This window comes from Cavia porcellus, unplaced genomic scaffold (assembly GCF_034190915.1).
Source record: "Cavia porcellus strain 051 isolate PalLab524CR breed Dunkin Hartley unplaced genomic scaffold, mCavPor4.1 scaffold_15, whole genome shotgun sequence".
Lineage (NCBI taxonomy): Eukaryota > Metazoa > Chordata > Mammalia > Rodentia > Caviidae > Cavia > Cavia porcellus.
The window spans coordinates 10,929,699-10,943,481 of record NW_026947498.1 but is presented as its reverse complement, the minus strand read 5'-3'; the positions used below and the strand labels follow the sequence as shown (position 1 = coordinate 10,943,481).

Below are 13,783 nucleotides of genomic sequence, written 5' to 3'. Positions count from 1 at the left end.
CTTAAACAGAAGCACCAGCTTCCCCCAAGCACCCAGTGTCAGCTCAGGGACTCTGGAAATTGCAGGACACATCACACTTTCCCTAGTCTGTGTCCTCAGGGGCCTACGCTGAATCTTCTGGACCCTGGGAGCTCAACTGGACTGAGGAGTGCAGATTATGCAGTTAGCATGTGTACCTGGTCCCTGCACTTGGCAGCCAGGCTCCTCATGAGTCAGCAAATTTCCCTGAGCTGTGCGGCTGCAGAGGAGGCTGGGCCACACAGCCTGGCCGCATTTCCATGAGGCTGACCTCTAGAGGAGCCCAGTCCTTGGAACCGGCCCTCCCCACATAAACACACACTGTTTAGGAAAGCACATTGCGCACTTTCTGACATTTACCATTGTTTTGCTCCCAGAAAGCCCTGCAAGACTCCCACCTTCTGAGGCCTGCTCACCCCAGGAAACAGGATCCCAAGCTGCAGCTGTGGAGAGTGCCCTCCTGGAGGAGGACCTACCTACTGCAGGGGCCAGGACAGCCTCAAGCTGTCCTGCCATTTACAGCCAAGACAGGGGCCCAATACTCTCACAGGCACTTTTGGGAATGGGCACCTGTTCTCATTTTCACTAACTGACCTGAGGCCTCTACTTCAGGACATAGCTGGGAACAAACAGCCAGAAAACAGCTGGGTTGCTACACCTCAGGCCTCATAGTGTCCTTCTGCACCTGTGGAAGGGCCCCTTCTGGCCCCAGGAGGTCAGGTTGAGGATGCCTGGATCCAGAGCAGCTGCATGGGTGCCAGCCTGACCCAGCCTCCCACCAGCCCTCATCTGACAGTCCCTTGGTCACCAGGTAGTCTGCTCTGTGGCACCTTCTTAGCTGGGGAGTGACCAGGCTGTCCTGGCAGCTGGCTGTTCCAGTCACAAGTCCTGCAGACAGGAGCTCCTGGCCTGCCACTGACTCCCAAGCCATCCTCTCCCTGTAACTTTCAGAAACAAAGCACAGCTTTCCTGCTCACAGGCCATGGGGCACAAGGGCATCCAGAGTAGACTCAGGAATTCCAGTGCCTGATCTTAGTCTCAGAGGCAGTGGATGAAGAAGCAGGGTCACAGGGGCTATGTCCACTGTGCTGGTGCCCCCGATGGCTACCACCCCAGGGTCCCTGACCCAGAGCATGCGGCCCATCCACACCCTCCGGGCTCCCACTGTCCCACCACCTCTGCCAGCACCATTTTCTGTGCCAAGTGCTTGTGAAGCCCCCACCTCCTTGTGACTCTAGTGTGGTATCTGCTGCATCAAGCTACCTCTCAACCCTGTCACCTTTCTGCGCTGACCTGAGACAGCCCATGTGTCCCCACCCGCCCATCCCTCACTTGAGGCCACCACAACTGTATGTGTGGACCCGATTCTGACGTGGGGATGGAAACAAGCAAAGCTGTCCTCTGGCACCGAACCCCTCCACCTGTCTCCTTGCTGAAAAGGACCCCATGCTGTAGCCCTGTGCCCTGGGGCCGGGTTCCAGAATCCTTGCTTCTTAGGACATGCCTGGCTGTCCCAGTACCCAAGGCCCTACATTCAGGGCTCTGCTTGTTCAGGGTGGGTGAGGTGCCTGGTGCTGACCTTGGTTCCCACAGATGACACCCTAGAGCCCAGTGGGGCTGGGTGGGTCTCTCCTGCCTGGGTCTCAGGGGTTCTTGTTCTCAGAGACTGGGGCAGGTGGCACGCAGTGGCATGGAGGCCAAGGCTGTGCTGGGCTCTAGGCACAGGCATGCATACATGTGCGCATGTCCACATAGGTTCTCTCTCACGCTCCCTAGGCCCAAAGCAGCTTGGCTGAGCGGGAGAAAAGCCTCCTTCTGCCCTCTTGTGGTGGCATCAGGGGAGCCTTTCCCAGAGTCACCCCAGTGCTGGGGGTTGGGGCATTGCAGGCTCACAGGTACCCTGTGGGCACTGTCTCTTGATGAGTGACTCAGACATCCCTCTCAAGGCAGTCTTGCCATGGCCACAACCTGGGGATCAGTGGCCAACTCCCCAAAGCCTAGAGGGACCCGAGGTACCTCCCCATGGAGAATCCCAGAAGCAGTGGCTGAAGGGCCAGGGCAGAGGCACAGTCTGCCTGAAACCAGGCCACCCCTAGTGGACTCCCCTTGACCTCCACCCATCAGGAGTAAACACTGTGGCCACCCCGCTGTAAGCCAAGCATCTGCTCAAGGGAGGGGTGGACCCTGGGTAGAGCTGGGTGGGGATGGAGGCTGGTGCCATGTTGGGTGCTGCAGTCCTGTGGTCAGGCTGACTCCTGGTTTGGGGCTCTCCTTGGCTGGCTTCTGTCAGGCAAGGCCAGTGCACTAGCACCAGGCAATAGAAATAGTGCATCTCTCAGCCCAGCACACTCAGGTCTTCTTACAAGAGTGGACATGCTGGACATGCTGGTGCATGCTTGTGATCACACCACTCTGAAAACTGAGGCAGGAGGATCGCCTCAAGCCCAACCTGGGCAATTTAGCAACTTAGCAAAACCCTGTCTTTAAAAAAAAAGGAAACTTAAAAAGGCTAGGATATAGCTCAGTGCAGAGCTTCTGGGTTCAATCTCCAGCTTCTGGGTTCCAACCTCCAAAGGAAGCAAGAATCCATTTCCAGAAATCTTGATGCCTCCCCCTGCTGCCAGGTGGCAATCAACACAGTCAAGCCAGGCAGCTGGCCGTGCATGTGCCCTGGCTCCCCGAGGGAGAGCCCTGAAGGGAGGACGCTCCGGAAGTGCTCTGTGCTCAGGGTCTGGGCAAGCTCAAGCCCCAAAACTGTACACCAGCCACATGCAGAGGGCCCCCAGCCCCTCAGTGCAGCAGGAAGGCCTAAGCTGTGAGCATTCAGTCCAAGTGCCTGACAGGGGCTACGCACCTAAGGACTGGAGGAGGGGCTGGTGCAGTTAGCAAGGCCCTCAAGTCCTGTCCCCAGGAAGGGAAGGGCGATCTCCAGGTCTCAGGTATATGCAGAGCACCGGATGATGGGTTGCAGCAGGCATAGTTTTTCTCCTTACAAAAACTGTGTTCCACCCCCGCCTTCCTGTGTCCTGACCAGAAGCACAGTGTCTCGCGAGTGGGGACCAGCAGCTGCAGTCCTCGCGCGGGGACCCGGACTAGGCCGCACAAGGCGTGTGAGACGCCGTCATAGGTGTTCACGGTGTGGAGGGCGACTGCCCTGAGCAAGCTCCTTGGAGCATCCTTTGCAGTCCCCAGCAGCCTGCCCGCCTAACAGGTCGAGCGGAGGTTGGCATCACGTGGGGGTCAGACGTCTGCGCTGGGGATCCGTGTCTAAGGACAAGTGAGCCGGCTGGCGCCCGCAGCCCAAATCAAACACACAAGAAAACCCTCCCCACGCCGCCGACACCATTCTCTAAGAAGGTAGGAGGAAGGAGGAGATTCTCTCTGGGTGACAGGCACCCCTGGGCGACGCCTCTCTGGCGGGTTACCCAGAACCGCGCAGCCCCGCCCGCACCCCCTACCCGCACTGCCCTTTAATCCGTCCTTTATCCTAAATTCGGGGGCGGCCAGAGCTGGCGCCAGGAGGTGCAGGAACCGGAAAGCCTGAGGACAGCGCAGGCGCGGGACGCAGCCTACCTGCGTTGCCGTGGCTACAGGCAACGCGCTCCACTGGGCTGCACAAGCGCGCGCTTCCGGGACAGGGGTGGAGCGCCGGAATTGCGTGGCCGCGGGGCCATGGCGGCGCTGGTCGTCCTCTGTCTGCTGCTGCAGGCGGTGTCCTGGCCGCTAATCTGGGCCTCAGGCGAGGAGTTCTGGCCCGGCCAGTCCGCCACTGACATCCTGTTGGGAGCAGCGTCCCGCAGACGGTAAGCGCGTCCCTGGGTCCGCGCGCGCTGGGGCCAGGGTCAGCCGGTAGAGTCTCAGGTGCTGGGGTCGACGGATGAAACTCTGGCCTTCCTGGCCGCAGTCCCCACCCGCCTGGGCAGTTAGGAGTCCTGGCGCAGACCAGACCGACCTGCCCGAGCCGCCGCGGATACCGAGGGCGGCTGCGGCAGGGAAGACCTGGAGGACCACTGCGGAGTCGGCCTGATTCCGGGTGTCAGAGACCCCGAGTTCTTGGATCCTGGCCCGGTCTCCAGGACACTGACCCATAATGTCGCAGTTGACTGCCCGCAGGATTTAAATCCTGCTAGTGCCAAACCCCACAGAAAGCTGCAAAAATTAGGACTACTATCAGGCATTTCACTGCATATTTTGAAACATCTTTTGTTGATGTAAAAACGTTTAACTTTGTTAACATGGAATGCGTTATTTTTAACTGAATTTTTAAAAAAAGGATTTCTAGTTGTAACTCCTGACGCAGTAGGTTTAACACAGAAATCGCTGCCCTTCGGGCCCTGAGACTGTCCAGAGGAGTCCTTAGACCAGCACTTGGAGGACCTTAGGGACAGTGGGTCTGAGTTCCCATTGGCATTACAGTTGTTGGCCTTTGGATGCCTGCTGGTTGAACTTGGCAACTCTGCAAATAATTGCCACAAAGAAACACAGGCAGCTGTCTGACTGTAGAAACCAGAAACAGTGGTGGCAGGTGCAGAACCCTGAGTGAAGCCAGGGTCCTGTGCAGGACCTGGCACTTAGGAAACATGTCTGCTCTGGGCAGGTACCTGCTGTACGACGTCAACCCCCCAGAAGGCTTCAACCTGCGCAGGGATGTCTATATCCGTGTGGCCTCCCTGCTGAAGACCCTACTGAAGACTGAGGAGTGGGTGCTCGTCCTGCCCCCCTGGGGCCGCCTCTATCACTGGCAGAGCCCCGACATCCACCAGGTCCGGATCCCCTGGTCTGAGTTTTTCGACCTTCCGAGTCTCAACAGGAACATCCCAGTCATCGAGTATGAGCAGTTCATTGCAGGTGAGGCCCCAGCAGTGGCGGAGGTGGTGGAGGCTTGGCCACTAGTTCCACCTTCAGCTGCTGTGGGGTCATTCTTTTCCAGGCCGCCAGCAGCCTCCTGGGTTTCTCTCAGCAAATAGGGCTGAGGTCTCTGGCAGCAGCCAGTTCAGCCAGAGGTGGATGTGAAAGCAGTGGCCTAGGGTGCTACCCCGTGAGGACCATTCTGAAAGGCTGAGGTGCCATGCTGGGGACAGCGTCTGAACAGTACTTCAATGCTGCTGCCTCTGTTTTCCTGACAGGAGTAAAGCTTTTCTTAGAACAAAACTATTTAGAGCTCACTGGCTTTGGTTGTAAGAGGGAGGCCTGAAAGAGCAGGAAAGGCTCCTGCACAGGCACTGGTGAGGCCGGCTGTGGCAGGGGCTGCTGTGCATGGCTCATTGCATGGAGTCCCTGCCTCTCTGGGCCTGGGCTCTCCAGGGTTGTTTCCATCTCTGGTTCTGGCTGCCCCGTAGCTCTTGTCTCCTGGAACACTGGGAGTGTAAGTGCTGGGAGAGTACCTTCCATGTTTTCACTCGGGCTGTGATGTAGCCCTGAACTTCGGGAAGCTTGTTCTTGGCATGTACCCCTCTTAACCAACTTTTACATATGCTAGTGTGTGCTGGAAAATGAGCTGTAGGCAGGTAGGTAGGCCGACAGGCCTCAGTTTGGAGAACACCCGGACCTTGGCCTCATCATGGTCCTAGGAATCCACGAAACTGTCCTATCTTTGCCTCCATGCAAGGTCCTGTTTCCTCAAGGTGGCAAAGAGGTGATCTTGAGGCTCACCATGAAAGTGTATGGTGCCTGGAAGTGACCAGGCCGCCTTTCCTCTTGCCCTCTCATCCTTCCACCTGGAGTACAAGGGGAAACAGTCTACAGACTCCCCAGGCAGACCCTAACTTCCTCCTAGCCTGTCTTAAGCCAGCTGGGCTTCTGCTGGGTTCAGGTGGCCACATGGGATGGCACTTGCAATGGAGGGGGGAGGAGGGTGTTCTTGGGCCCATGGCCCCACAACTGGTCCTGAATCTCACTAGCTGTGATTCTCAGAACTGACTCTGTTCACTGCTTCTCTGGAAGGTCTGGGCTGGCACGCAGATGTGGCAGGCAGCTCTTGCAGTGTGGGTGGAAGCAGTGGGGAAGGGGCCTTCTTGGAGGTGATCTCTCAGCAGTGGTCAGCAGGGAATGTGCGGGCCACTGGGCATTGGGCAAAAGTGCAGGAGAGCAGCCCAGGAGCAGAGGAGGGAGGGGCTCAGCAGAGGAGTGAGGCCAGGCACTGAGCATGGGAGGCGCAGAGGGCACCAAGGAGGGGCCTGGGCAGAGACCACAGCTGTCTCCATGAGCCCCTGCCGCCTCCAGGGCCCGCATGCTGATGGTGTCAACTCCTAGTCCTTGTGAGAGATTGTGAGACAGCGTGGCGGCTCTGGTGGTCACTGTTACAGTGCTCTTCTGCTCTTCTCTAGAGTCTGGCGGGCCCTTCATCGACCAGGTGTACGTCCTGCAGGGTTACGCAGAAGGCTGGAAGGAGGGAACCTGGGAGGAGAAGGTGGATGCACGGCCCTGCATTGACCCTCCACTCTACTCCCAGGACAAGCACGAGTACTACAGGTAGCACTGTGGGCGCAGGATCCCCAAACACCACTCACATTGCTCGCCATCCCAAAGCCCAAGCTGTGTCACAGGTGGGAGGGCATTTGGTCTGTTTTAGAGACCTCTGTCCAAGGCACACTCACCCCCTACCCCTTTTACTTTGCAGCGCTAGGGATTGAACCCAAGGCCTTGTGCTTGCTGGGCCAGTGCTCTACCACTGAGCTGTAGCCCCAACCCTTTTGAGCTTTTGAGACAGTGTCTCACTAAGTCCAACCTGTGGCTCTCCTGGCTCAGCCTCCCAGGTAGCTGGGCTTAGAGGGATGTGCCACCATCCTTGGCTTCACTGCCTTTCTTAGTGCACTTGTGTGGGGCATGAGGTTTGTGGTCTTAGCACAGCATGCCAGTTGCCACCTGAGGCTGTGTCCTCAGTTGACCTCCATAGGGAAAGCTGTGTCCTGCCTTCCTCAGTGCGCAGCACTTGGGGATGAGCTGATCCAAGGCAGAGAGGTGCCTTTCCACAGGCGCTGAGGCATGGGCTGAGCTTACACCCTGCTCTCCCTTGGCTCCTGGGTCATCTTGCAGCGTCCCCATCTAGGCATGGTATGTTCATGTTGCTGTGCATGGGAGCTGCTCCTGGAGAAAGCAGCAGTGTCTGAGCTCACTTTTCCTCCTATGAGTGTGACCTCAAGGAGACTGGATTTCCTCTTCCAGGGGCTGGTTCTGGGGCTATGAAGAAACCCGGGGCTTGAACGTCTCCTGCCTCTCTGTCCAAGGCTCAGCGTCTGTTGTAGCTCCCGTGCTGCTGAAGAACACTTCAGCTCGGTGAGTCCCCTGGGCTGTGTCCCTTCCCTGGCTACAGAAAATCCGAGGAGCTGGAGGTGGCCATGAGCCAGGGCCTGGCCAGCTGTGGGCATGGGCACAGCCCCGTCCTTGTCAGGGCTCCCTGGGATACTGGCTGAACCTCAGTACCAGGTGGTAGACACAGGATTCACACCAGCCCCCACCACATCCTCCTTGAGATGATTGGGGTTCTGGGGCTAGCCAGATGCAGGCAGGGAGAGCAGCCCAGGAGCAGAGCAAAGAGGTGCCCAGCAAGAGGGCTGAGGCCAAATGCAGGAAGAGTGAAGGTCACTGGCTTGAGTGTTGGCCTCTGCTCTCCTGAGCACCCAGGCAGCTTGGAAAAGCCCACTACTACTTAGCTCTCAGGCCTGGGAGTCACAATGTTCCCTAACTGCATAGCCACAGCAGGGGAGGGCAGTTCCTCTCACTTGCCACTGAGTGGCAGTGCAGCCCCAAGGGAACCTGGAGTCTGTGCAACTGCAGTCTGGATGACATCTAAGTGCTGTCTGCGTCTCTTGGATTTGTTGCAGGCCCTGAGTGCCTGTGGGAACTGAGGCCCCTGCAGTTAGAAGCCCCTGCAGGTAGAGTCCCAGGCCACTCTCCCTGGAGTCCCTGCAGCAGGCCTTCCCATTGCCCAAAACCAGTTTTGTTTTGTTTTTTCTGATACTGGGCAATGAACCTCGGGCCAGCTCTGGAGCTGTGGGACACACACAGTTGCTGTTCCATTTTCTGACTTGTGCTTCCAGGTTGGGGTGGAGCTCAACCTGGATGGAGCGGTAGCAGAAGGAAGGCTGGGGACAGCACCTCTGCTGGGCAACAGGGCCAGGAAGGGCTGTGGTGGGTCACTGTCCACCCCATGGTCTTAGAAAGCCCCATGGTGGGTGGAGGACCGCAGCCCTGCAGCTCTCACAGGATAGCACCATAGCCTTTAAGACCACCACCTCAGTTATGTTACATGGAGGATTTGCAGCCAATGAAAGAAGAGCCAGCTTCTAAAGGAGGAGCCAGCTTTAGGTCAGCAAGGGACGCTGTCCAGTGTAGACAAAGCTCTTCAAGGTCAGAAGCAAAGGGCAGGCAGCCTGCAACTAAGTGAGCCAAAGGCAGGCCGTGACTTGGTAGGGGAGGTGACTCCTGGCAGCACGCATGGAACATGCCTGGCCCGTGTAGGGACAAAGCTGGAAACACTGCTGTCATCCTCCTGCACACGCTGCGTGTACACCGACATGGCCCACCATCTTCATGGAACCCAGCCAGACACCCAGCACTCTCAGCAGAGACGAGGGAGACTGTCACGCTCCAGAGTGAAGTGTTACCAGCCGAGAAGCCCACTGTCACTGTGTTAGCAAGGGGGCGTAGGCTACAGAGCTGGGTAAAACACAGAAAGTGGTCACGGCTGGGTTTACATGTGCATAGCTCAAAGGCAGCCATGGTAGGCAGGCAGGGGGCTATGCAGAAGGCATGGAGTCCCTTCCAGACCTTGGAAGCTCACTTGTGCTGGTGCATACATCTTTGCCTGCCCACTGCAACACACATGCCAAGGGCTCGCCACCACTGTTCGGTCAGGTTCCAGCTTTTGTGCTGAGTACTAAAACTTACTGGTGCTAAGAGTGAAGGCTGGAAGGAGGACTCACTGGAAGCAGGGGGCTAGTGAGCCCAAGATGTATGCCTGGAAGAAGGAGACCGTATCACTGTGCAGAGGTGGTCCAGTCATGGGTGAAGGCATGAGCTATTATGCCCTGTGGTTCTGTTGCACTGTCTCTCATTGTAATATCAGTGGAGCTTTTCTAATGTGGAACCATCTATGTATTCCTGGACGAACTCCCTTATCATATGTGTTCTGCTCAGTTTGTTTCTCTTTCTGTCCCTCCACTGCCTCTCAGTTTCCCCAATTTGCACAGGCATACCTGCTTCAGTCCTCTGCAGATAAGACTTTCAGGTTTACCTGGCCCCAGGTTCTCCTTGCAGGGCTCACAGAGCAGCAGATAGAATCCATTTACCTGTGACAGTCCTTAAACTCTTCCAGGTCTGTGATGTTAGACAGAGCCGAAAACCTCCTTCACGACCACTACGGAGGAAAAGAATACTGGGATGTGAGTATTTTTTCAGGGCTGCCTTTCTCCTCTGTTCCCATTTGCTGTGTGGACGTGTGCCATTGCTGGAAGTCTGAAATAGCAGCTCTTCCTTCTACCAAGGCTGAAGTGACAGAGCCCTCGGGAGTCCTAGGCTGGGCATTGAGCTGCATCTTCCCTTCTGGGGAGCAGAGGTTCTCTGTGGGCAGCTGTGCAGGATGGAGCAGACCTCATTTTGGGCTCAGGGTCTCAAAGACACAATGGCTCTTGCCTGCTGAGTGCCAGCCAGCTCTGGAGCTGTCCCCTCCTCTCCTCTTCTTGCTCCATCAGTGGAAAGTCTAGCGTTTTCTGCTTATCCCTCTTTAGTGGGGCCAGGTGGGCTATGTACTGGGCGGTGTGCCCTCCGTGACAGCTGAGTGATTGGTTTGGCCAGAGCAGCCTTATGAAGTAGATGTCTGGTTTGGAAAGGAGGTGCTGAATTTGGCCAAGACAAAGCTTGACACTGGGGGCAGGCAGACCTGTGGTGGAGGGTGGCACACAGGCTGTCAAGGGGCCCTGTAAATAATCCTGGGTGGGTTAGCGCTGCTTGACACAGTCCTACGTGGAGCCATTCCTGGCCCCAGGCGGCAGTGCTGCTCAGAGGCTGTAGGAGGAGCTCAGGGTGGTGTCCAGCCTGGAACTAAACAGGCAGGGAGAGACTAAGAAACCCAGCTGGGAGGGCCAAGCAGCCTTGTCCTTGTGGCCAGCCTCTGTGCAGATGGTCCAGGTGGCACTACATGGGGCGGTGGCCCACATGCCTGTTTGCAAAGGCACACAGTGCTCAGCTGCACCCTGTTCTGCAGACCCGGCGGAGTATGGTGTTTGCCAAGCATCTGCGGGTAGCAGGAGACGAGTTCCGGAATAAGTTCCTCAACTCCAGTGACACTGCAGATGCCATTCCCACGGAGGAGGACTGGACAAAGCTGAAGGTACATGTTCTCTCTCTGCAGGTCCAAAAGCCCTGAGAGGCCAGCATATGTCTGGTACATTATCCTTTGCCTCTCAGGGATGCTTCACTTGTCCCAGATGCAAATCCAGGTAGTGACAGGCCTCCATGAGTGCCTGGGCACCCCGATTCTCTAAGCCTGTCACACAACGCTCTCAAGTAGAGAGAGGATGGTAGCACAGGCCCCAAGCCTGGAGGGTTCTCAGCATTCAGGGAGATTTTATTTATTTATTTATTTTTTGTTTTTATTTTTTGTCTTTTTCCTTTTTATCAGTATCGGAGATTGAACCCACGACTGCCTGCTTACAAGGCAGGTGCTTATGCCACTGAGCTAAATCTCCAGCCCCATTCAGTGAGATTTTAAAAAACAGACAAGCTGATGTCAAGGATGGGTGGTGGTCGGAGTTACTCTGTTCCTTTTGACAGATGGAGTGGGAAAGGTTGTGGAGAGCAGCAGCAGCACTGTTGGGTCAAGCGACATTCTTTTAAGTTTTTTAGGACTGATTCTCACTACTTCTGGGAAGTCTGTTTCCCCATGGTGTAGTTGCACAGTGATGCTGTCATCACTCCTGGTGCCTGGTGCTAGTGTTTCATAGCAGACTCTGTGTTCTCTGGAATGTATGTACACAGAGGGCACTGCTGCAGTAATCCTAGTGCTGTGCTTGGATGGTCCTTACTGGGAATCAAGCCCTAGATAAAAGGCATCCCCACCTAGTTCTATTTATAGTTTTTATCTCACTCAGACAATAGGATGTGTGACAGTTAACCACTTCTTTGGGGAAGTGCTCTGTCCACCCCACCCCACCCCAACCCCACCCATATTCTGGAGGGGAGGCATTGGAGGATGCCATGAGGAACACTCATTCCTTCCCACTGTGAGATTCCAGGGTGCAGCAGCTCTTGCTTTTGTCTTTTGCTAGGTCAAGCTGGGCTCCTCACTGGGAGGCCCATACCTTGCTGTCCACCTTCGGAGGAAGGACTTCATCTGGGGCCACAGGGAGGACGTGCCCAGCCTGGAGGGTGCTGCCCGGAAGATCCGCAGCCTCATGACAGCGCACCAGCTGCCCAGAGTGTTTGTGGCCACGGATGCCATCAGGAAGGGTAGGGGGCTTTGAACAGTGACTCTGCTTTGTCCCTTTGGCAGACCTCACCTCTTGGCTCGCTGCCAGAATCACAGGCAGTGGACCTTGCCCGGACACGCCCATGTGTCAGTCTGCACCCCAGGCCCCTGCATCAGTGCCCTCCTCTGCCCTGCAGAACAGGAAGAGCTGAAGAGGCTGCTGCCTGAGATGGTGAGGTTTGAGCCCACCTGGGAGGAGCTGGAGCTATACAAGGATGGGGGCATCGCCATCATCGATCAGTGGATTTGCGCACATGCCAGGTGCTGACCCTTTCCTCTTGCTTGGGGAGCCACTTTCACAGGGTGCCCATGAGTAACACAGACTTCATCTCCACATGTATTTTGCTAGTTTCGTCACTGGTCATGGGTTCATTGTTTTGCTTACAGTGTTCAGCTTAGGCCTTTCCTCTCCTGTCACCTTCCCGTTACCCCTGAGGCCTGCCCCAGCAGTCACCAGTCTCTGATGTGGCTGGTCTCCTGAACACACACCTGGGAGCACAGAAACCTGTGCTGGGGTTTCAGGTTCTCACAGGAAAGCCCAACTCCAGTGACTGTGGGAGACCACGGCCAGGACTGGCAGGTTCAAGTCAGATGCAAACTCAGAGGGCGAGTGTGGTCACTGCCGGGGCATGCACAGATTATGTGTATGTGCTACTCCTCAGTCACAGCCTGAGGAAGGCTCTGCTGGCTGTCACTTGTGGGCACTGAGGCACTAGTGCAGCCCTCAATGGCCTGCCAGGGAGGCAGGCCGTAGGTACATACCCTTCAGGCTGCTGTGGTGCACAGTGGCCAGCAGTGTCCACTGGCCTGGATGCTGCCCTGGGGAATTCAGAGCTCTCATTTTCCCTCTTCCCTCAGGGTCTTCACAAAGCCCCGGCATCCATGTGAGGTATCACTCAGCATAAGGGCACCCACAGCTCCATCCACTGCTACACTGCAGACATCTCAGGTTGATTGGTCCCTGATGCCACCAGAGGTGGGGACCAGTACACACAAGGTCAGAGCGGCCTGGCTTGCACCACCATAGAGCCTAAGGACCTGGTGCAGAGCTCTCCACTGGCCCAGCATGCGTCTGTCCATCTGTACCCTGCAGTAGCAGTGGAGGCAGGATGCAGGTGCTGGTAGAGCCACCAGGGTGCAGGTGTCAGAGGCCCTCCCCACCTTGCGATGCTCCAGAACTGCTGGGCCTGTGTAACTCTAGAACTCTTATGTTGCGCTGCAGGTTTTTTATTGGCACATCAGTCTCCACGTTTTCCTTCCGGATTCATGAGGAAAGAGAAATCTTGGGATTTGATCCCAAGACCACGTACAACCGGTTTTGTGGTGATGAGGAGAAAGCATGTGAGCAGCCCACCCACTGGAAGATCACATACTGAGGGCGCCAAGAGCCCGGGAGCATGACATGTCAGCGGTGCCTGGGTCCAGCTCATCCTGTGGCTGAGGTCACATCTCACCAGTGTGCCAACCACAAAATGCAGCAGCCTCTCGGCCCACTGCTGGCAGGACGAGGACAGCATGACAGTGGCCATCCTCTCAGGTGGCTACAGAGTTGCAGGCAACGTCGGAGTGTGTAGCTGTTGTCTGCTAGGGTGAGATTTGCCCACCCTGTACTCGCCAAGCACCGGGAGAGTGAGTGATAGGCTTATCACACCCTCCTCTGTCCACATGGGAAACACAGTTCTCACACACAGTGAGCTTCCAGGCCCGCCATTAACTGCCAAGAAGTAAGAAGTGAGAAGTGACAGTCACGCCAACTTCAGAGGCCACGTCAGAGATAAGCTGCTCCATCCAGTAGCTCTTTGTCCCATTTCACAGGACTCCTCTCCAGTCTTCACACTGCCACTGAGGGGATACTGCAGACCACTACAGATAGAGTGGGTAAGGCCAGGGCAGCCTCGGGCCTGCAGTCACCCATGCCCCCACAGGACTTCACCGTGGTGTCACATGCTGCACAGCCACTTCCCTGTCCACTGGTGACAGTGGTACCTACCCTTCCCTTGTGCAGAGCTGGCAAATCCTCCTGTCCCCTCCCAGCCACTGGCATGGCCGCCAAGTGGTGTCAGACGCAGTGATCACATATTTATTCTTTTCCATTTGTACATTCAATTAATAAAATAAATTTTGTAGAAAGCTGTCATCCTAGAAATAATGCCTTTCTCACACGTAGAACTCTGTGGGCTGGGAACTTAACACAGGCATTCAGGGCCATATTGTGTCCCTCCTTGTAAGAAGAATGAACTGCTGGCACTCAATGGGGAGGGTGATGTCACTGTTATGTGGCAAGATGGGTGACGGCAG

General features: G+C 56.3%; 1 protein-coding gene across 1 annotated transcript; it reads left to right on the top strand.

Annotated features, from left to right (window-relative positions):
- Nucleotides 1-3,638: 3,638 nt before the first annotated feature.
- Pofut2 (protein O-fucosyltransferase 2) lies at nt 3,639-13,622 on the top strand. Its single transcript, XM_003463156.5, has 9 exons — nt 3,639-3,821; nt 4,616-4,866; nt 6,345-6,489; nt 7,183-7,293; nt 9,335-9,401; nt 10,223-10,348; nt 11,286-11,466; nt 11,623-11,746; nt 12,708-13,622. Exons 1-9 carry the CDS (start codon nt 3,691-3,693, stop codon nt 12,859-12,861), a joined length of 1,290 nt encoding a protein of 429 aa, XP_003463204.1. The 5' UTR covers nt 3,639-3,690; the 3' UTR covers nt 12,862-13,622.
- Nucleotides 13,623-13,783: the final 161 nt, after the last annotated feature.

Coding starts and splice junctions, on each gene's coding strand:
- Pofut2 (XM_003463156.5), top strand. CDS start 3,691: ATGGCGGCGCTGGTCGTCCTCTGTCTGCTGCTGCAGGCGGTGTCCTGG. Junction 4,867..6,344: donor GTATGAGCAGTTCATTGCAG/GTGAGGCCCCAG, acceptor GCTCTTCTCTAG/AGTCTGGCGGGCCCTTCATC. Junction 10,349..11,285: donor AGGACTGGACAAAGCTGAAG/GTACATGTTCTC, acceptor GTCTTTTGCTAG/GTCAAGCTGGGCTCCTCACT.